Source organism: Nematolebias whitei, chromosome 15 (assembly GCF_014905685.2).
Source record: "Nematolebias whitei isolate Nwh7 chromosome 15, NemWhi1, whole genome shotgun sequence".
Lineage (NCBI taxonomy): Eukaryota > Metazoa > Chordata > Actinopteri > Cyprinodontiformes > Rivulidae > Nematolebias > Nematolebias whitei.
Genome location: NC_056512.1, coordinates 28,225,601 through 28,248,559, shown reverse-complemented (window position 1 = coordinate 28,248,559; position 22,959 = coordinate 28,225,601). Strand labels below are relative to the sequence as shown.

The window sequence follows — 22,959 nt, the reverse complement described above, 5'->3', positions numbered from 1 at the left end:
GACCCAGAATGCACGCAGGCGCAAACATGTGCACATGCGGACATGCGAGAACAAAGAACACGTAGGGGAAATGCATACACCATCGAAAGGGTTATTAGAGTGCCCGGGGGCACACGTAGACAGGCTTTTGCCACTTCCTATCTGTTTACAAAACACACATGGCCATTCATGACTATATTCACACCTGCAGAATAAATGATGCATTACTGCATTTAAGAAAGAGGCATCTTAAAAACTTTGTCAGAGATCATGTCCTGATCAACTAGGGCTGCACAATATATCAATTTATTGTTGTTGTAATATCAGTATGTGCAGTATCAGTAATGAAATGGAATACTTGATCTACAGTAAAGTTGGATGGTCTCAATGCAGCGGTTCTCAAACTGGGGTCCCCGGACCCCCAAGGGTCCGTGAGCCTGTGCTTGGGGGTCCACAAATTAAAAAAAATAAAATAATTATATATATATATAAATATGTATTCATTCATTCAACCTTTATTTAAAGAGGTTAGTCCCATTGAGCCATGAGGACTCATTTACAAGAGACCTGAATATATAATTTTTACAAGCACATAGATGTTTAACATCCCATTAAAATACAACAAAATGCAGGAAATCACATCTACTTTATTCAAAATTTTCTGGGGGTGGACCCCCCACACCCCCGCTCAGCCGACCCGCCTACTGTTTGCGTTCCATCATCCATCAGTTTACAAATTAAGTCCTGTTACTTGGTATGACTACTGCAGTTGTGATTCTGTTCAGTTTTATTTAAAGAGTTTTCTGTAATAATTTGAAGAAGTGGCAATGCATTTATTATGTTCATTAAGTGAATGGGTAAAGTTTTAAAGTGGTTTTTGATGCTGTTCATTTTCTTAAAACTGTAATTTTTGGAAGATGAAATTAAAAACCTTGTTAATTACCCCATGTTTAAAAGTATAAAAATTTGTATTAACACTATTAAAGAACAGCTCTGATGTATTTATATTACACAAATATGTCCATTGCATTAAAGAGGCAAATTGAAGAAAATTACTTAATAAACATGAGGGTTATGAGGGGGTCCCTGAACCCAAAAAGTTTGAGAACTCCTGTCTTAATGCCCTTGTTGCGCTCACTTGTTTAAAAAATGTGACCAAGATCCTAAAACCCATGGGCTGTATAAAAAATGTTGTTCACTCACTACATCACTGACACTATATAGATTAAATAGAGTACAAGTGGCAGCACAGTGCTTGTATCTTAGACTACTTGAATGTGGTGTATGTACTAATTACTTGCAGAGTAACAGTTAGAAATGAATGCCAACAAGATTCACTGGACTACTCTGACTCCAGACCTCTGCTGGTTTCAGCTGAGAAAACATAATTAACATATTCTGTCCCTGTAACACCTCTATACAACTGATTTACACGCGCCTGCTACATGTTTTTGTTGCTAAGGCTCACCGCCGACAGGTGGAGGATGCGGACACTAATGTTTTTGCCAAACTCAACACATGTTCATGTGTCTTTTAGCAACATGTTGTATGAACCACTCAACAAATTTTAACGAAACTTGCAGAAAGAAATAATTGAATAGTGACCGGCTAACACAAAAATGTAACTCAGTCAGTTTGACAGATATTGGACCAAAATAAAAATAAAAATAAAAAGACAAACCAAAAAGTGAGAAATATTTTGTGAAATTGATTTTGGTACTGCATTATTTACCAATAATATTGCGATGAAGATATTAGTCTAATATTGCGCAACTCTTTAACGAAATGGAACAAGTCTTCTTAAATTAGTTTTAGGGCTGAGCACTTCGAAAACCATTGACCTGAATAATAAAAACCCTACAACTCATTAGTCAACTAAGCCATAATTTCACTATCAAAGCCTTGAGCACAGAGTGTGGAGCAATTACATTTGATATATCGCCTCAATTAGGCTGTTCACTATGTTGTTGAAATGACTTCAGATTTTAAGCATTTGCTTTCTCCTATTGGTTTTATCAGGTTTAAAGTAATTTCGATCGAAGCAGTTCGAGTTTTTCAAAAGTACTTTATAGGATTCCTGCTTGCTTGAATCTCACCTGCCAGATTTGTTTCTGGGAATGTCTGGCAGGAAAAGAAAACTAAATGGAAAATTTAAAAAAGCAGGAAACAACTTGTAAAAGATGATTGTGTTTCTTGCCATAGTGCTTGTATTTCTTGATGAATTGAACACATTGTGTCTGTATCACACTCGTAACAGCTGGACTGGCTGCATTACATCAGCAGATATTTCCCAAAAGATGCTGTGAAATAAGGCCATAACTCTTCAATCCGCCACATAACCCTGTTTTTTTCCTCAACACAATTCTGCCACCCTGTTTATTCAACTATACTGTACTTGTATGTGTTATGCAAACACAATCTCATATGACTCATATGGCTTTATTGCATTTAGTCTTAGCTTATGCTTTCGAAACTTGGAATAAGAATTCAATAGCCAACTTACCGCCCAGCAGCACAAATATACAGAATCTGACTCTGCCGAAGTCGGCTCAGAATATGAACGTTTAAAAATACATACACACTCTTTTTGTGTCTTGCTCCCACAGACAGGCCCAAGATAGTCCTGTATGTGTAGATGGAGAGCCTAATAAAAAAGTAATGTTTGATAGAGTGTGGTGGCCTGTATGCTGGCCCCCATTAATAACTGTATTAGTGGACAACAATAGGGCTCGTCTACAGGGAATAGGAGTTTAGAGTAAGAGAGGAAAGAGCTGAAATTAATTACTGCCTCTATCTGACTGTCGCTGGCTCGGCCATTATCTCTCCTCTCTTGTGTGTGTGTGTGTGTGTGTGTGTGTGTGCGTGTGTGTGTGTGTGTGTGTGGACATCCTGCAGTATCTTCTTTTGTGCATATTTTAGTAGTGTTTCACCATACAGCTAAAAAGACCAAAACCCCCAACAAAAACATATTAAGCTGAACTTGAGTCGTTCTTCAACTCTTACAGCAACATGCATAAATTTGGACACCGGCTGGTTAAAAACTTAACTTTAGATCAAAATGAACATTTTTATCCTTCTCAGTTTCAGGGTGGATAAAGCTGCAGAAGTTCTATGCAAAAGTAAGGACACCAAAGGATATGATCCATAAAAATAACCTTTGCTGATGTCCCTAAATATGCATCTGTAATATGTTCATATATAGCAATTTTAAATAATGAATTCAGTGATGGCTACAGAGCAGGAGAAAACTAAATGGGATTGTCAGTTTAGGCACCGTATTTTCTGCCGTACATGTTGCACCGCCCTATAAGTTGCATCGGTCCAAATATGTCTATTAAAGTGGAAAAATCCATAAATATGTCACTTCTCCGTATACGTCGTATCTATTATGCGTCACCACTGACAACCCGGAAATGTGGGCTGGCGTTGTGCCAAAAATTGATTGGCTACCAAATGGCGGCTGTGGGAGTGTGCATGGGAGGACTTTAAAAAGAATTTAACAAGATTAAGACTTAAAAACAACTATTTGTTGGCTCAAAATTATAGTAAATGTGTGTCTCAGTCTAACTTTTGCTTAATAAATGCACATGGACGGTCAAATCAGCTGCATTTCAAAAGCTGATACGCGGAAGTGGGCACGCACAGAAGGACAAGCCTCTGCGCATCGCTTCGAAATTTAACAAGACCTAAAAACATTTACTTGTTTGCTCGAGATTATAGTAAAGGTGTGTCTCAGTCTAACTTTTGTTTCATAAATGCTCTTTGACGGCCAAATCAGCTGCCTTTTCAAATGCCGATAAGCGGAAACATGAACGCGCAGAGGGCGACTCGGTCCATTTTTTCAAAATTTAACAAGATAACCATCTAAAAACAATTAGTTGTTACATCAACTTTATAGTAAAGGTGTGTCTCAGTTGAACTTTTACTTAATAAATGCATTTTGATGGTCAAATCAGCTGCATTTCGCCGGGGTGGCGCAGCAAAACTAATCTGATTCAGTTGCCCTAGGTAGATGACGGTGGCAGACTTTGGCAAGCAGATTGTGTCATTAATAGCCATGTTTACCTATTATATGACACAACAGCGTGCCTTACTACTCGAGTGCCATCTAGTGGTTGAAAAATGGTAGTGTTTAATATTTTCAGTCAGAATGAATGAAAACAGTCATATCTCAACCAAAAATTGGTTTATAAATATGGGAAAAAAAATCCATAAATACGTTGCTTCTGCTTATAAGTCGCAGGGCATGCAAATTATGCAAAAAGAAACCCAACGACTTATAGGCCGAAAGATACGATAAGTGTTTTCTCAGTTCATAAATTAACTGAGACATCACAGCCATAGAAGATGTCACGTTAGTGTTGGGAAAATGGAGAATGATGCTAGAAAGGCAAATTACATCTCCTGTTGGGCCACGGAAAAGGTTGGGGAATACAGCACAGATTGTGTTGTGGTTGTGCACTGTTGAAGCGTGCAGCAACACTCGCACAAACATGACCTTCATGGACGAGTTGTCAAGGAAAACACTTTACCGTCCTCTCACCAGAAATGAACTATATGCACATTAGGAAGGAGTTTTCATACTGATGAATCTAAAACTGATTGTTTCAGTGAGAAAATAAATAAGTCTGGTCTGTTATTGGGTGAGAAGGATTGCTGAACTTTGATCTCTGGGAACCGATGGATTAATATTTGAGGTTGAGAAGCAGTAGCAAGACAAACACTTCCTCGATATAGGAAGTAAACATTTTAGTGTCTATAATATTGTAATATAATAATATCTGAATTTACTTATCTTTATCTGATGTCTACGGTAAATTAGATTAACACAACAATTTTGAGCAGGTGTGCCCAAGTTATGCATGTCACTGTAATTTCTGCGTTCACATCTAAAGCATATACAGCATACTGTACAGGTCTTTATAATGTTTCACAAAACATCTGTCTTTAAGATGCTTCTAATCATTCATAAATCACTAAATGAGCCATGGCTCACATAGACGTGGCCGTTCTGCAATAAAGTCAGCTTCGCTGAACCAACGACAACGTGGAGCAGAAATCAGTTTTGTTGACATGAAGCTGCTGACAATAAATTGGATGTCTCCATCATACCATTTTCAACACATCATGGATGAACTTAGTTTAGTGACTGTTTTATTTTAAGTTTTTGGTTAACCAAACTCTTCAGCTAAATGCAAAGTTGCCGTCTGTCATCGTCAATCATCCTTTCTGTAATTAATTCAATTATTGTTGTTAAAACTATTCAATCCTGCAGCTTGGTGGTGGTCACACAGACCGTGTCATCACTATATCACATTGGTGAATCATAAAGTTACTTTTTTTTTTACGGTTGTTACGGCTCTGTTACTACCTCACTTGAAGACTTAAAGGTAAAGGCAAAAGCAGCAGTGGTGGGTTGGCTTCAATCCCTTGTACCACCACAGATAAATCACACTGACAGTCAGAATGCATCTAAGTCCTGACTTGGTGTATTTGGACAAAAATACCCAATCTTACAAATAACTTTTATATATTTGATAAATACAAAACCCTAATTGTCTGAAAATGCACATGTAGATGTATTGATGGGTTAAACAATTGCAGAATAAATCTAACACAATACATGTTTTGTTCTGCAACCAAAATCACTTTGATACTTTGATTTATTCCTGCACATCAGGCATGCAGCACATTCTGAAAACAGTTGGGGTGGCGTCGAATGAAGACTAATAATGAGGTTTAAACATGTGTTTTTATTTGAACAGGTGATGCCAAAAGGTTATCGTAATCATGACTTGGTGCAAAAACAAAAGGTTGAAACATTCAGGACCCTGACTGCCTGACAAAAAGTCACCCTGAAAGAAAAAAAAGGGGGAATAGTTGCTTTATTTTAACATTTGTCAATGCATGAAATGATTAAACAGTTCAAGAAATCTGGAGATATTTTAACATATAACGGGAAAGTTGTGATCTCTAATTCTCCAGTCATCACTGCATCGAAATCTTTTTCAGCGACCACTTGGGCAAGGGATTAATTTGGGAAAACTCTGTTGAGAACTGCAATGCAGAGTTACTGCTCTTTCTAAAACTTCACAAGGCGAAACAGACCCCTTTAGCTTAACCTCCAGCAGCAGCGCTGACTTGTCTTGTTAACCTTGAAGCATCTGGCACAGCAGAAACAGGCTCAGAGGAATCAACGTTCCAAATCTTCTTTGGAAGAAGCTGACACTGTTTGCTCTGGACCCAACATTACCATCCACACTGCTATCAGCAAGAGGTCCCAAAGCCAGGCTCTGCGGAAGTATAGGCTTTATCAACAGTTGCCAAAGCTCACTTAAACTTTTGTAATGGCAAAAGTAAAGAAGAATAAAACAAACTGAGATTTTAGATGATATCCCCAAGGACATCATTCCATTTTTCCACAAAGTACAAATGCAAATCCACTTTCTGTAAACTTTAAAAAGCCACAGCTGCAGACAAGTGGTCTGAAAGCCGACTACAAGGAGGAGTCGTCAAAGCAGGAGCTTCAATTATCTTCCACACGGATGGCAGCATGAAAATAGGTACATTTGGTAAATCTGACAACTATGTACAGTACTCCCTCGCTACTTTGCGTTTCAACTTTTGCGGATTTGCTCTATCACGGCTTCTGGGCGTCCAAAATATTGAACAATTTTTTTTAAACACACGATTGTGGACTGTACTCATGTGGATGTGAAAACCTTAATGACAAAAAAAAAATAATAATTTGGACAGGCGCTGCCATTTTGTAGTTTTCTTTCAATAATTCTACACAGAACCGCCAGTCCAAAAGAACTTCATTACCAACAAGGCAACATTGCACATCCCAGAATTCAACAGTGCTTCCAGCCATGTGCTTTCTGCCAAAATATGTCCGGTGACTTCTCAGGAGCTCACCCGGACTTTTTTTCATTGGATTTCTCTGGATTATTTGGACTTTGTGCTGGCTCTCTGAAGGTCTGGCTCTCTCTAAAAGCATCTTGGTGCTCAACGGCTGCAGAGGGCGGATCAGAACCAGACCAGAACTGTACTTCCAGCCTCATCGGTCAACTGAGTGCTGTTTGCATACCCATGGAGCCTCTCGTGCGTGGAGATGTATGGAGGTCCGGTCTTCTCCGGAGCTCGCCTGGACTTTTTTCATTGGATTTCTCTGGATTATTTGGACTTTGTGCTGGCCCTTTGAAGGTCTGGCTCTCTCCAAAAGCATCTTGGTGCTCAACTTCTGCAGAGAGCCAATCAGAACCCGACCAGAATCGAACCAAGGCTGGTGAGTCCCTCATATAAAATTTTGCCGCAGCTACTGTGCAGTACATATACACACTGTATATTGCTGCGTTCATGCATGCTCATCTGCTCACACAGACTCATGTTCATGCTGATGTTCGACGTAATGTTTTTATGCTATTAGTGCTTAGTGTATTATTTAGTTGATGTTTTTCTTAGTTCATATCTTAGATCTTATTACTGTTTTTCTTTTACATTTTATTGTTGGTTGTAACTGGGACTCTGACTCTCTGACTCTGATATACGTATGTTGTTAAAATGACGTGGGTTTAAGGGTTTAGAAGACTGGTTTTGGGCTTCGCTGATGCAGGTTAGTTCTGCAGAAACAAACTGGGTCTGACCAGAACCGAGAGTCTAGCTCGTGCAGCTTGTCTGCAGAGCTACTACCAGTAATTATAATTTAGTAGCTATATATACACTATGTTGTTAAAATGATGTAGATCTAAGAGTTTAGAACATTGCAAGAGTGTGGGAAGGGTTAATAAAGCCTTAACATATATATAAACATTAAAATAAATAGTGTCCCTACCTCACATTTTTCACAGGGGTTGGGGCTTGAACCTAACCCCTGCGATAAATGAGGGACCTTTGTAAAGGTTTATAAAGCAGCTTCAGTTTTGAGGTTGGAGCTGTATTTAAGATGGCAGCAGTCCACTTTGTTCTCGACTCCACTCATACCAGCTGTTAGCTCTCACTCCAGTCAGAATTCAACTTTATCTTTCCAAACTGAGGTCCTTCAAAGAGCTAACTGATTATAACCTTTCCCCATAAACTTGCTTCAAAAGGTCAAAACTTTTGCTCGAGCATACTGTATCTGGGAATGTTAAAGTAATTTAAAGCTTTATAGAAGGTTGGTGCCCGGGCACATCCTGTGACTCATTGCTCTGTTTGAGTAATTGTTGAATTTTTTGTTCCAACTCTTCAGAATGTGCTGCAGATTTGAAATGCTGAAATGAATATTGATTGCTAAATTAGCAAGAGTTCATACTGTCTGCAATAATAATAATAATAATAAAAAAACATTTTTACAGAATCCCACATTTTTTTTCATATAGTGCAAAGTGAAATGTGGTTTCTTATTAAAAAGGTGCTATAATGAATGTGTGCTTCACCTGCACTCCCTTAAAACGGCACAGAAATACGTTCAAAACCTCAGAACGTATTTGTTTTAATGGAACTGAGCTGCTTGATTCCTCATTGCACCAATAAAGACAGAGACCTGGAAGGCAAAGGAATGAGATAGAAAGCGTGGGCGAAGATGCTCCTTGGTCTGCATTAAGCTCTTTTGTCAGCCAACACTGAACTAAAAATGGCTCCACGCAGCCAAGATTAGCTCCACAAAGGTGAAACTCCTCGTGGCGGCGGGTGAGTCATGGTTATGTTTGTATCCGTGCAGATATCTAACACCATCATTAGAAATCTTACATGAACGTGTGTCTCCACTGATTCTCTCTCTCTCTCACTTGGAGACGTAGGAAGTGAAATGATGATTAACTTTCACCATAAATCTGCAAACTCATCCATTCTCATGTGAGTATTGAGAGGTTAATAAAAGCTAAATGACAAAAAAAAAAGTAATAAAAAAATGTATAAAAATGTGCACCTCTAAATATAAGGCCTTGAACTTTCATAATGTTAATTTAGCTGTTTTTGAATTAACTTTAATTGCCGCCTAATGCTTTAACAAATTTGCTAACAGAGCTGCCATCATGCATCACTGCTCCTGATGCAGATCTGTTTTTATCTTTTATCTCCACACTCTTAAAGTAAACATTTAAATCCCTTCTTTCTAACAAAAACCTTTAAAAAAAAAAAAGAAAGCCTTTATGATGCTTCCAGTGAATTTACGCAAATAAAATGAGGAAAATGTCTTTCCCCTTTCTCGCATCAGTACCATTCAAAGAGTAAACAACACCTCTTTTGTATTCTTCCAGCTTCAGCATCTAATATGTAATTTTCTCTGAATAAACTAATGCAAGACTACAATGTAAAAGAAATGTATCTGTCAGGCTGATCCACTACATATTTACCTGCTACCATTTTTTTCTGCACTCTTAACCCAAAGCCCTTTTACATCAAAGTAATTACAGCAAATTATACATCATTTTCTGCAATGAATAATGTATTCTTTTGATATTTAACAATGACACACTGAACGGTCATTTGCTGAACATTACATTTCATATGGTGCATTATATTATAAAGTTGTGTTTTTACTTTCTTGGAGAAAGATATTAATACTTCAGAAATGTGGCAACGTGTTAAAGAAACAGTTCAGATTATGTGAAGTGGGGTTTTGTGAAAAGATTATAAACAGACAGTATCTCACCTGCTGTAGATATGTTTATAAAACGTTGTATGAGCAGTTCATGAGATTGGAGTTGTTTTAGGACGGTAACAATCCACTTTGGTTTTGGCCCCAGTCGGACTAGTCGTTGGCACATTAATTCTATCATAAACAAACTATTTCTCCAAACTGAGGTGTTTAAATAACTATCTACAACTGATAGAATATTAATTGGCACAACCCTTCCAGAATACCCCACTTCAAAAGTTTTTAATCGTTGCTTAATGCCCTTAAAAGGTATTCATTACAAATTATGAAATCAAACATGGAACAGATTATCCTGAACTGTATCAAACCGTGCAGTTTGAAAGACTTTACTCCAGTAATTTTCCAAATATACTGATTCACAGTTATGAAACGTGGGTATGCACTCAGTGTAAACAAAGCATTCAGCTAAATCTGCTGAAGACCAAGTGAATGCTTGAGTCATGTGATTGACATACATTAGGCCGGCTGAAGTCTGTGTAGGTAAACAATAAATAGTTTGGACTCAAACAAGCGTAGATTCTTAAAGAAGATGTTTAGTTTGAAATAGAGTGACTTTGCCGGTTTAAGTTAAAGATAAAGAACAGGTGAAACAACTGTCGAGAATAAATAGTGGGGATCAAGCAGAGCGGCTGAGTGCCGTAAAGACAGAGCTTGGTATTCAAACATGTGCCTTAGCAAATTGTCTTGTAAACAGGTATGTGCACATCAAAGTTCATGCTCAATATGCCAGGTAAAAATTCCAACAATGTTAAGTCAGGTCATCTGGATGGTTTCTTTTTTTTTTTTTTTGGAGACGTTTCGTCCTTCATCCAAAGGACTTCTTCAGTACGAGGAGCCACAACAAACTCAGGATTACAGAGCATGAACTTTGATGTTTTGAACCACATTGGCTATGGCTGCCTCAGAGGAGTCAAGGGGGGAGAGGGCGGACTCCAGAAACCATCTTATCACCAGCAATCTGGTTGGTCCACTATGTGAGTGTGCTACTTATGAGACTGAGTTTGTGGCTTATTAGACTGATGAAGTTCTTTGGATGTTTTTATGCTTGGGGTGGCTGCATGTTCTGTTATATTCATTCTGATATTTTGCTTTTGAAAACTTTAATTCCTATTTTGCTGGATGCAAATCACATTTTTTGGATGAGTGTTTCCTCTGGTATCGGATGCTGTGCAGCTGGAAGGATTTTTACTGAAACTTTTTGGGTTTTGGACATTTGTTATGATGCGTAACCATGGCAACAAGGTGTTGATGAACAACCGGGAGCAGCTGATTAACATCTCAAAAGCTCAAATAATATCTCAACTACAGCCCCAAATCTCAAATGAGTTGAAAAGGAGGTGCCGTAGATGCAATCCCGTCTCCTTGCCAGCTGTGTTCGAGTGCCTGACCACTGAGATCCTGGAACTAGCAGGAAACACGGCTTGTGACAGCAGAAGGACAGGATCGTCCCCTGGCACCTGCAGCTGGCTGTCTGCAGCAACGAGGAGCTCAGCAGGTTGTTAGGGGGGAGTGTCCATCACTCTGGGAGGAGTTCAACCTGGCATTCGGGCGGTCCTGCATCCAAGGGGAACCAAGAGGCCTGCTGAGTCTGGGTGGACGGATCAGACGGCATCTGTGGCCAGTTTCTTCATATCCACTCTGGGATGGACCTTTACAAGAGATCCTTCCTGCCTACAGCCATCAGTATCTATAACATCTCTTAATGAAACGAGGATAATGAGTTACAACAACAATTTAATTTCCCTTTGAAATTAATAATGTATTTTTGAATTGAATTGAATTGGATGAAGGTTGAAACGTTTCAACACAAATAAACCATCCAGATGACCTGACAACTTTGTTGGAGGTAAGTTTACAGTTTCAATCTAACCTATCTTTAAATCTCATATGTTACTCAACAAATCTGAGCATAAATGCGAGCTAACACATTAAACTTCCTCATCTCACACTTCTATGGACCTTAACATGATGGACTTGTTTTCAGGCACTTTAGCTGTTTCAGTAGGTAAACAAACAGATGCAAGTAGGTTGCTTATAAATTCTGAATTTAAGGACACATTACTGCCATGAGATAAGTGCAGATTTGTGTCTTACTTGATGATGTTTATTGTTTTTTACAAATCTTCAATATTTTGCAATGAGTACCTTTAATCTGTTGCTGATATTTTTGTTGAAGTACTAGAAACGAAGTTCTGATTCTAATCAGCAGGTCTTTTTCAGAGAAATCCTGCAGCTACGAGGCTAGAATAACCTCTAAATACAAATTATCACTTTGCTTTTTGCTGTCAAAATCTCCCATTCTTTTTTTTAAAGATACATTTCTAGTCAGTTTATTTACGTACAGTTCTAAATACCATATATTATTCTAGAGCAGTGGTGTGAAACTATACAATGTTTGTTTAAAATAAGTTTTGTTGTGATTTTTCATCCTTCACTGAACAGATAGTATCGGCTGGACACACACTTGCACCCAAAGACTCAAAACATCCATGATGAGCATTTCACACATTCAGAAAAGCCTTTCACTCTCAACACACGTGCACACGCGCGTACACACCCACACAGAGAAATACTCACTTGTGCTGGAGAGTACGATGAGCGGTTGGAATCACAGGAGTTGTACGGTCCCATGTGCGCGCTGGTTACGGCATGTTGCAACCTCCTCACTCCTTCTCCTTTCTCCCCTCTGGAGCCTACTTTCTCCTTTCGCCCTGTCGGACCTCCGGGAACCGATCCGACAGGAAGCAGTCCTTTGTCCACCCCCCCACCCCCGCAACCGGGGGCGCCCATGCAACAGAGGGTGCCCTGGGCCAGCTCCAGCTCAATTTCTGCATCCATCTCCGCCTCCTCTTGGGCCTCCTTGTTGGAGTCGTCCAGGTGCTTCATCAGCACGGCCACCACCACATTGATGAGCACAAACTGGGCGGTGAGCACAAAGGAGACAAAGTACATGGGCGAAATAAACTGAAGGCTTGGATTGCAGGCATAGTCCACATCAGTGTTATGGTCTGGTGGGCACTCCCGCAATGTGTCCTGGAAAAGGCAGAAGATGAGAAGGGAGGTCAGGAAAATCAAAACTAAACTAAACTAAAACACATTTATGGTACTGCAATAGAAGAAGCTTCATGAAGAGAAAGGAAAATTGACGGGAGTTGTAGACTGAATGATGCAACGTATAACACTGAGCTTGTTTTATTATTTCTGTGTTTCCAGATATTGATTCAAACCTTAATGTGGGTTCAAAAAAACGTTCAATACAAAAACAACTGGACTTTATTTGTAACAGAAGACGTTTCGCTCCTCATCCGAGGAGCTTTCTCAATTCAAAGAGCAGTGAGTGACGGGTTCAGGTAATGTGGGTTAACAAAACACTTTTAGAACAAAAAACAAAAGCCACTGTCTCCAATTTTTTTTCATTATTTTTATCATGTGTATTTGAAAGATACTGTCACTTTAAATAACAGCTGTTGTAGAGTTTAATAGATGTGACTTGTGACCTGAGTGAATGATTCTCTGTTGATTGATGTCAGTCAGCTTGAAAAAATTACAAAAGATTCTTCCCTGAATTGCAGATTAATAGACTTGTTGTCTCATTTATCTATGAGCAGATTTGTGCTGGCTCTTAAAATAAGGAGTAAAGTTTGCTTTTTATCAATTTAATGAGGAGCATGACTTTTAGTCGCAAAAACTGAGAAAATTCCTGATTTTAAGGTACAGTCGGCTAACCTACTTCAGCTTGACTTTATGTGGTCTGCTGCTAAATGCTAATGTTAGCATAAGGAGTTGGTTTTTGTGGTTCGTATGAATTGTCGCTGTTTAAAAAACATATTTTGAGGCATCATAGTTGCACTGCAGCCCGGCAGTAAAAATATTTGTGCTGACTGTTTCATTCAAGATAAACCTTCTAGCACATTAATGCCATTTTGATGTTTGGAAAAGCATGACGTAATCCTCAGAAAGTCCTTAAACCTGCAACAATAAGTGTTCCAGAGGAAAAATTGACCAGCTATCATAAATGATTAAAATTACTTTTTGATTATTTATTTCTCCAAGTGTTTTCAAGAAACTCACTAAAACAATTATCTCAAAATGTTTTTAAAACATTAGAATATAATCAAAAAGTTCATTTTATTTGACAATCATTTTAGAAAGTGAAACTCAAATATTACATAGATTCATTACACAGAGTGAAATATTTCAAGCCATAATTCAGGCCATTATAATACAAATTGTATGATATTAAAAACATGGGATCAAAAAACGCATTTATATAGTGATTTCAATAGGGTGTTTCCCCTGAGGAACACTTGAGCTTTGTAATGTTACTGTGAGGTTATGGGAGGATTTAAAACAATTCTGACAAAGTAAAAACACTTTCAAAGGATTTTTGGTTTTGTCAGAAAGAATAGTTTATTGACACCAAAAAAAATAAAAACACGAACAAAAATAAAAGTGGCAGATTTTTCCTCATGAGACCTGAAGGTTAAAGATTAAAATTTTAAGCTTGGTATGACTTTTAACTCAAATGCTTGTAATTTATTTTATATAAACACACAAATAAAAGTATGAACACAACTTTATAAAATATTTTTTTTGTTGGTGAAAACAACAGTTTTGTATGCATGACAGCATGCATTGTATTAACATTAATAAATAGTCATGCTAACACATTAGCTTACATAAATATTTAAAGAATGTAACAAAAAAGCGAAGACATCATTTAAATGTTCTTCTCTTGGTTTTGCTTTGTTTCCCAAGAAATGAATTGGTTTTCCACTCTGGTTAACGTGCACAGTGGACTTTCCGTCACAGCAAAACTAAAGTGACAAGTGTTTTCTGGAGGAAGTAAGCATATCTCACCCAGGCTGTGACCACACATAACAATTTTAGCCCTCTGAGCTGAAGCTGGTCTTTTCTATCTAATTTGGCCTGACGTGTACATACTGTGCTCCTTCACGAAACATCTCCAGTTTTGGCAAAAATCCACTTTCCATGTTATATCTTCACATATTTAAGTCGTTTTCTCAACTGAATCTGACACTTTCTCACACACAATGCCCCCCTCTCCCTTCCATACGCACAGGCTGATTTTCCCATCATGTTTTCCATTTTTGCTTTCATTTTCCCTCTGGTTAAGAGAAAGCATACTAAGTGGTCCTTTTAACCCCTTTCCACTGCTTTCATCTTCACTCGGTGCAGTTCGCTGGTGCCTTCTTTTCTTGCCACAGCACTTTCTCTTAATAATCCCTCTTTTTTTTTATCATAACTGGATCCCTAATTCTCACTGATCGTTTGAGCACTCCACGTCTTTTATAAAAGCCAAGCAGGTTTTTCTCTCTCACTGCCCAGGTTGTAATTTTATGTCTAAAATTCACTTTGAGGCGTAGCATCTGTGACCAGCTGGCTTTCTTGATGCTCACTGTTACCAGCCCTGCATAGATTCAGTTTTTGCCAACCCTCTTCAGCGTAGTTTCTATTCCCCATGCAGGATGGATGTGTGTGTGGGTTCATTGTAAATTATTGTTTTTACATATGAGGCAGTGAGCCCCCTTCACCTCACTGAGGTGTGACCCTCGTGCTCAGCCATCCCAATATTTCCCACCTTTAGGTTTTACTATAAGAAAAATTTAATGGGCATAAGAGACAGAATTAGCTTTTTTGTTTTTCTACTGTTTTATTATTGCCAACTCCCAATAGAAAAGGGCATTATGTGTGAGTTTGTCTGCCTGTTAGAAAAATATTTGCTGAACCAGAACACAGATTTTATTTAAACTCATTAAACAACCATGGGACAAATATGTATAATAGTAAAATGCTTGGAAACACCAAAATGAAGATGGCCATCAGAGCTAAGTGAGCTTAAAAACAATAAAAATTGCAAAACGTCAGTCAATTTTACTAATACTGAACAAGAATGTGGGAAGATAAAAACTGAAAGTCATCTCCAACTTGTTATTAACTATTAGAGCCAACTGTGTCTGCGAGCAAAACATCTCATGACCCACCAGATGGATTTTAATGAAACTGTCAGAAATAAATAATCCAGTGTACATTTACAGCAGATTAACTTGTGAAAGTAATCAAATTCAAGATGACCACTACATAGAACTGACTTTTGTAAACACACAAAGAGCTATAACTTGGTCAGTTTTATTGATATTGAGTTAAACTATGCTGTGGTAGAAGCTGAGCGTCATTCTCAAAAAATCTTGCAAGACCTCTCGACTGTACTTAATGTAATTTCCAAGGTTTGACCAAACAGCTATAACGTTGTCCCTTCCTATCATAAGATTAACATATTTTTAGTCACTGGCATAAAAGGTGGTGGACAATATGCATTCCAAGATACATTGGGCATTTAATTTAATTTCACGTTTTCTGATGCATAAACACAGACCTGCACAAAACAAGTCCAAAACCCCATGCAATGTGAATCTGGACATGTTGATTTCAAAAGTAATGGGGTCGTACCTTCATGATGCCATTCCAGTTGTCGCCCGTAGAGACTTGAAACAAAGTAAGGAAGGCCATGCCAAAGTTTTCAAAGGTAGCGTGTCGACTCATACCTTCACACGGATAGTCTGCATTGCAAACTGAGTGAAAGAACATGGTTGATTGGTTAATGGAGTCATATTAGAAATGATGAAGGGTATTATAAAAAAAGTGGGGGCAAGAAAGAACAAGAAAAAAAAAGGAGATAATGAAAATAAGATCATTTGCAATCTTTTTGTCTATTAAACAAGCCAAACCAGTGTTGACTCAATTGGTCATTTATCGAGAACAATCTAACTTGATAAGGTTTTCATTTTGGAGCTTATATCAAAATGTAGTCTGCAGAATGGCATTAACGCAATAGGTATGAAAAATCTGCAGCTCAAAATTGATGTACTAGGCTTGAAAGATGTGTCTTACAAAAGCAGTGTGATTTTTTTATTGCACATCCCTATGAAAGGTGGAATATAATGGATAATTCAGTGATTGCTCTACCCACTAGATATTTTAATGAAATTCTCAGAAAGGAACCATCACATGCACTTCTACAACCAGTTCACGTATGCTGAAGTCAAATTTGATAACTGGACACGCAAGCCTTTGCAATTTACCAGAAGCAATGGAGCCACTGGAAACAAAGTGTGCTGGAGGTTTGTGACATGATCTTAGCTGATGAAAACTCACCAAGTTCTCCAAAAAGCTCTACTCCTAAGGCGGCGTAGATGAAAAACAGCAGCATGAAGAGCAGGCCCAGGTTACCCACCTGCAACAGAAATCACAAACAGACAAAATACTCTTTAATGTTTGCTTAAAGCAGCCACCAACTTTAAAACACTGGCAACCAGAAAACATATTTTAAAAGCATTGCTGCAATGTTATCTCCTATGGATCTTTAAGGAAACCTTGATTTTTACTGGTTTATTTAATGGTAAATAGACCTTCAATTAGATGGGAGACATTGTGTTCAACATAATGGTACTTTCAGTTATCCAACCATTAACAATGGTGTACCACAAGGCTCAGTCTTAGGACCCACCCTCTTTACATTCTACATAGGTAATGTAGGTCAGAACATCCCTGATGCATCCTTACATTTCTATGCTGATGACACAGTTTACTGTCGAGCCAAAACAGTTGCTAAGGTTTTCCAGCTTTTGCAGTCTGCTTTCGACATCATCCATTCAGATTTGTTCCATCTCAAACTTGTAATAAACACAGACAAAACCAAAGGGATGTTGTTTTCAAACAGGAAGTTGGTCCCAGCAGTCCTTCCTTCTTTTATCTTCAAATGGTGTTCTTGTTGAGTTTGTCGATTCCTATAAATATTTGGGTATCTTGGCCAATTCGCATTTCTTTTTTAAGGCCCATGTCGAAAATTTGGTAAAGCAATTGGAAGTAAAACTGGATTTCTTTTTCATAAATAGATCTAGTCTAACTCTGAACGCTAGGAAACACCTTGTAACTGAAGCTTTCCTTCCCTCCATTGACTATGGTGACATCGATGACATAAACGTTCCTACAAGCTCCCTGCAGATGTTGGATGCTGTCTATCATGGTGCGCTAAGATTCATAACTGGCTGTAACTACCATACCCATCACTGCAACCTGGATTCACTGGTTAACTGGACACAATTAACTTGACGCAGACTCTCTCACTGGTACATTTTCATCTTTAAATCACTTCATGGTCTGTTGCCTTCATACATCTCCTCCTACATGTCTCTGCGTGAGTGCAGCTACAGCGTGCGCTCTCAGGACATTATTACCTGCAGTGTTCCCTCTTTGTGGACTGAACTAGTTAAAAGGGTCTTCTACTACTCCGCTCTCATTTCCTGGAATATCTTGCAAAAAGAGCTGAGGCTCTCGACCTTGACCTCTCTAAGAGGCTTGAAACATCTGCTAAGTTCATGGCAAAAACCAATGCAGACATGTTCCTGTTTTTAGTTTTCTACACTGCCTTACAACCTAGCTGTTTTTGTTTAATTTTTTAATATCATTTTCTTCCATTTATTTTTTCAATTTATGTGCTGTCTTTTATGATTGTCTACTTTTATCATCATTCTTTGTTAAAAACAGGTCTCTTGTAAATGTCATCAAGGCTCAATGAGACGAACCTGTATAAATAAAGCTTGAATGAATGCATTACCCCTGAATCCATTACTTTTCTTGACAATATTTAAACATTTACAACATTGCTTAAATAAGAAGGCCATTTTACAGCATTTATTATTAGTCCCTGTCTTTTGATTTAGAAGAAGCCAGGAACTAAACTGTTCCAGCCTCCTGTTAATTTGCATTATAACTTGACTATATTTCTAGTTACATGTTGAGGAGAAACGCAGAAGATGTTGACAACACTCAGTCTGTTTCTCATCATGCAGCTCTTGTGTCACCCCATTTGAATCTGTAAACGGCAGCACGGCTTCCTGAGAGATTTTAACAGCGAACATATCATGCTTTTATGAATTTTTGAGTTTGGGGTGTTGGGACTTGGCTCAGTTCCACCACAAAACTGCCTTTTATGAACACAACTTAATGGAGATGAAGATGTTGCACCGTAAACACTCAGGGCGAAATCTAATCCCATTACAGGGATATGAAACTCTCTGCCAACGGCGCCACTCCACTGAGAACGAGGGCACGTTCTGACCACAAGTGCTGGCTGATTTCACTGCAGACATGTTCAAAGAACTGTCAGGGCTCCACCAACATTTTCAGGAAAATGAGTTCAGATGTGCTTTTCACTTTGTAAGTGTTGGCTTAAGATTAATGCTTATATCAGTGGTAGACTTTGAATGAAAGAAAAAACACATTATCAGCTGTTGAGATTAGGTTTATAGAAAAAAAATGCATAAATGAAAGCTCTATTTGAATCTGTATGCAGGACAAAGGTTTAATATAAAGACAAAACATTTCTAAACAGGCAGATTAGGGGACCAGCCATTAATTAGACATGTTCCTGATAATTATGGCCAACAAGTCTATATCTTAGTTTGTTCATTATTATTGTATTTTATTTTTTAGTTTTGGTGTCATAAATAGACAGCTTAATTTGAGCAGGGTGGTCCAGACATCTCTTTCCACTTTTCTGTGAGTTCCCAGGCCAACCGAGAGGCGTAGTCTCTCCAGCATGTCCTGGCTCTTCCCCAGGGTCTCCTTCCTGTCAAAGATGCCCTGGAGCACCTCCCTAGGGAGGTGTCCTGGGGACATTGTTACCAGATGCCTGAACCACCTCAACAGGCTCCTTTCGACATGGAGGAGCAGCGGTTCTATTTCAAGTCTCTCCCTGATAACTGAACTTCTCACCCTATCTCTAAGGGAGAGTCCATCTACCCTGCGGAGAAAACTAATTTCAACTGACTGTATCTGTGATCTTCTTCTTTCGGTCACTATCCAACGCTTGTGGCTATAGGTGAGGGTAGGAACGTAGACTGACCAGTAAACAGTGAGCTTTGCCTTACAGCTCAGCTCCCTCTTCACCACAACGGACCGGCACAGAGTCCGCAATACTGCAAAAGCTGCACCAATCTGTCTTTTCAGGTCTTTCTTGTAAATGAGTCCCCGAGGTTCAGTGGGATTAACCTGTATAAATAAAGGCTGAATGAATCTGTCAAACTCACGCTCCATTCTTCCCTCCCTCATGAACAAAACCCAGAGATACTTGAACTCTTCCACTTGAGGCAGAACCTGTCATAGACATCCTCAATAAGTTGAGCCTAACACGAATAAATGTGCGTCAAGGGAGTCAACCTCATATTCTCTAACTAACCTAACCTTGTACATCCATAACATCCTACATAATATTTTTTCTTTGAGACACAAAGGAGCTCGATCAATAGAGATTTTTGGAATAAGGAAAATAATTATTAAAATATTTCAGTTTAGTATGGGTTTGGTAATAGCAAGAAATACTTTTTACATTTTAAGTAACAGAAAAAAGTAGATTTATATGTTCTGGGAGCACATGGAAATATGAATTCTGGGTATTTCTCATGCATCCTAGAAATAATCGCAGTTGGCCCCCGCACATGATACAGCCATTAAGTTTCAGATAGGGGAGTTGTCATTAATAGAAAGTGGATTAATGACTTTGTTTTTACAGTTTTGTTAAAAAAAAGAAGCAATAAAAATGTATTTCCTAACGCATAAAGAAGGCATTCAGGGCGTGCACATCCCTTTTTAAACATACCAACTTTGTAAACTGGTTGTGACAGTTGTAAAATGTCCTGCTGCTCTAATTTTTTTGCAGATATTCTTCCCTCAGTACCGCTGTAGTTTTATTATTACTCCTTGTCCTCTCATGACAAAATCAAGTATTTAGCCAATCCTTTGTTCAGACATACTCTGGAGCCATTTTTAGAAACGTCAATACCATCCTCAGTGTCTTGCTTGATCGAATGCAATGAAGTTAGCAGCTTGCCATTTCAGTGTCGCTGTGAAATAAAGATTTCCATCACCTCAGGTAAAACTGCTCACCTGCTATTAGGCTTTTACTCTCACTTTTTAGCACCTCTACATTGCACACATCCATACAGACGCAAAGCGACTTCCTGGAGCTTTTTAATTAGCCTTCGTTTTAATTACCTCCATGTCTGCCTGTGGGACCGAGCAAAAGACTGGGGTGTTAATGAGAGGGGGATCAATAGAAAGGAAAGACAAGGAATCTGCTCCCACTCACCCCCGCCTGCCCTCCCCTCACCACACCACCTGCTCCCATCTGCTCCATTTCACTTCCGATGGTCAAAGGATCAGATGGGTGTGTCTGTTTCATGACAGCAACTTTTGTTTAAGGACCAATTAGATTTGTGTTTAAGTAAATTCACTTGTTTATCTCCTTGGAGACGTGAATGAGGCGAATCAAAGTCCTCTTCAGACTGTACAGACATGCAGGAAGAACAGCAGAGTCCCTCCGCTGTCTGCTGTACACGTGCGGGAATAGTCTCTAATTTTTACTAACTTTTACAGAAAAAAAAAACATTATTAAAAAATAATGCATCATGCATTCACAGTTAGCGCCATGAGAAAGTCAGAGTTAATACTCGGACAGAACGTTAGTGTACAGTGATTAAACAAATTGTGGACACATTTATCAAAATAAACATTTTCTGCTGTGATTCATTCACCTGCAAACAATTATTTTAATGGGAAAAACGGATATTTTTAAAAATGATGCATTGGAAACTTCTAATAACTCAAATTTTGGTGTTTTTATCTACACTTGACACAATGAGGTTTTGAAAAACGACGAGATAGCGACCTTAAATCACAAGAAAATTAGAGGCCAGCTTTTGAGTCTGGTTTACTTTGTCCTGACTCATACCATTAAATTTATAATGTGATGGGAAAATTAAAGGTTGAGAAAAAAATGTGTCAAAAGTTCAAGAAGCTACAATAGCTTGGGAGAATATTTAGCGGTGCTACAAATGTTCCTTCTTCATAATTTTGATGTTGTTAGTGTCGACATTATTCCTCCTTTGTGTCATGGGATAAAGATTTCAACTGCTCATTTGGACATCGTTTTGCTAAATGAAGAAACAAAAAAGTTTGAAAATGTTCAGAGTAGTTTAGTCATCTGAATGAAGCAGAATCCAGACAATTTATATGCTGGTAAAACAAAATTGCCTACAGAAAACTACATTGTGATAAGTTGTAAAGTTAGTCAGCCAGATTTTGTATACAGTTTTTATGGTAAAAAATGTGTTAAACAGGTTCCCTTAAAAAAACAACAACCACATTATAAAAGAAACCCGATGACTTGCGTTACAAGCAATGTCTTAAAGACATAAAAACTTGGACGACCCTTAACTTTCTGCATTCAACAGACAAGACAGAGGTTGTGGTTTTTGGACCTGAGCATTTTAGGAATACATTTTTCAGCCTTTCACTTTCTCTGGATGATGTTAATTTGGCCTCTAGTTCTAAAGTTATAAACCTTGGTGTCATTTTTGAGCAGAACATGTTTTTCAACCCCCACATTAAAAATGTTACCAAAACCACTTTCCTGCGCCTGCATAATATCACTAAAATTAGAAACGTCTTGTCCAAAAAATGATGCAGAAAAACTTGTCCATGCATTTATCACGTCTAGACTGGACTATTACAATTGTTTGTTATCTGGGTGTCCACAAACTTTATTAAAAAGTCTTCAGCTGATCCAAAATGCTGCTGCCAGATTTTTAATGAGAGTTGATAAGAGAGATCTCTCCAGTTTTAGCTTCTCTCCAGTGGCTCCCTGTCAAATCCAGAATTTAATTCAAAATACTACTTCTAACCTACAAAGCTCTCAACAACCTAGCTCCATCTTATATTACCAATCTTATTGTTCCGTATTTTTTTAACAGAGCACTTTGCTCTCAGACTGCACGCTTACTTGCCATTCCTAGAGTTTCCAAGAGCAGAATGGGAGGAAGATCTTTCAGTTATCAGGCTCCTCTTTTGTGGAACCAACTTCCAGTTTCTGTCTGTGCGACTGACACATTGTCCAGTTTTAAGACTGGGATTAAGACTTTCCAGTTTGATAAATTCTAAAGTTATGGTTGGCTTGGGTTTCCTGTAGGCTTAGACTGCTGGACGACAAACTGACCATGTCTTCACTCTGCTACTGTCTTTACTTTGCTCAACCTGTTTTTTATTTGTAGTTATTACTTTAACATGTGTTTTTTGTCTTTCAGGTACACCTGCTCCTACATTTGGATCTGCCATTCTGTGTTCATTTGCATCTCCTTTCTGTCCTCTCAAATTCAGCTGGTCAAAGCAGATAGCCGCTTGTCCTGAGCCTGGTTCTGCTGGAGGTTTCTTCCTTTTTAAAGGGAGTTTTTCCTTTCCACTGTTGCCATTGAGCTTTCTTC

The 22,959-nt window shown here is 38.4% G+C and overlaps 1 protein-coding gene across 1 annotated transcript in view; it reads right to left on the bottom strand.

Moving 5' to 3' along the window:
* The window catches only part of cacna1ia (calcium voltage-gated channel subunit alpha1 Ia), a 118,430-nt gene that overhangs the window by 10,819 nt on the left and 84,652 nt on the right, over nt 1–22,959 (bottom strand). Inside the window, exons 28-30 of the mRNA XM_037688522.1 lie at nt 16,796–16,874; nt 16,091–16,212; nt 12,197–12,652 (exon numbers count right to left, since the gene is read on the bottom strand). Of these exons, the coding sequence (XP_037544450.1) occupies nt 12,197–12,652; nt 16,091–16,212; nt 16,796–16,874 (657 nt within the window). The remainder of the gene's footprint in view (nt 1–12,196; nt 12,653–16,090; nt 16,213–16,795; nt 16,875–22,959) is intronic.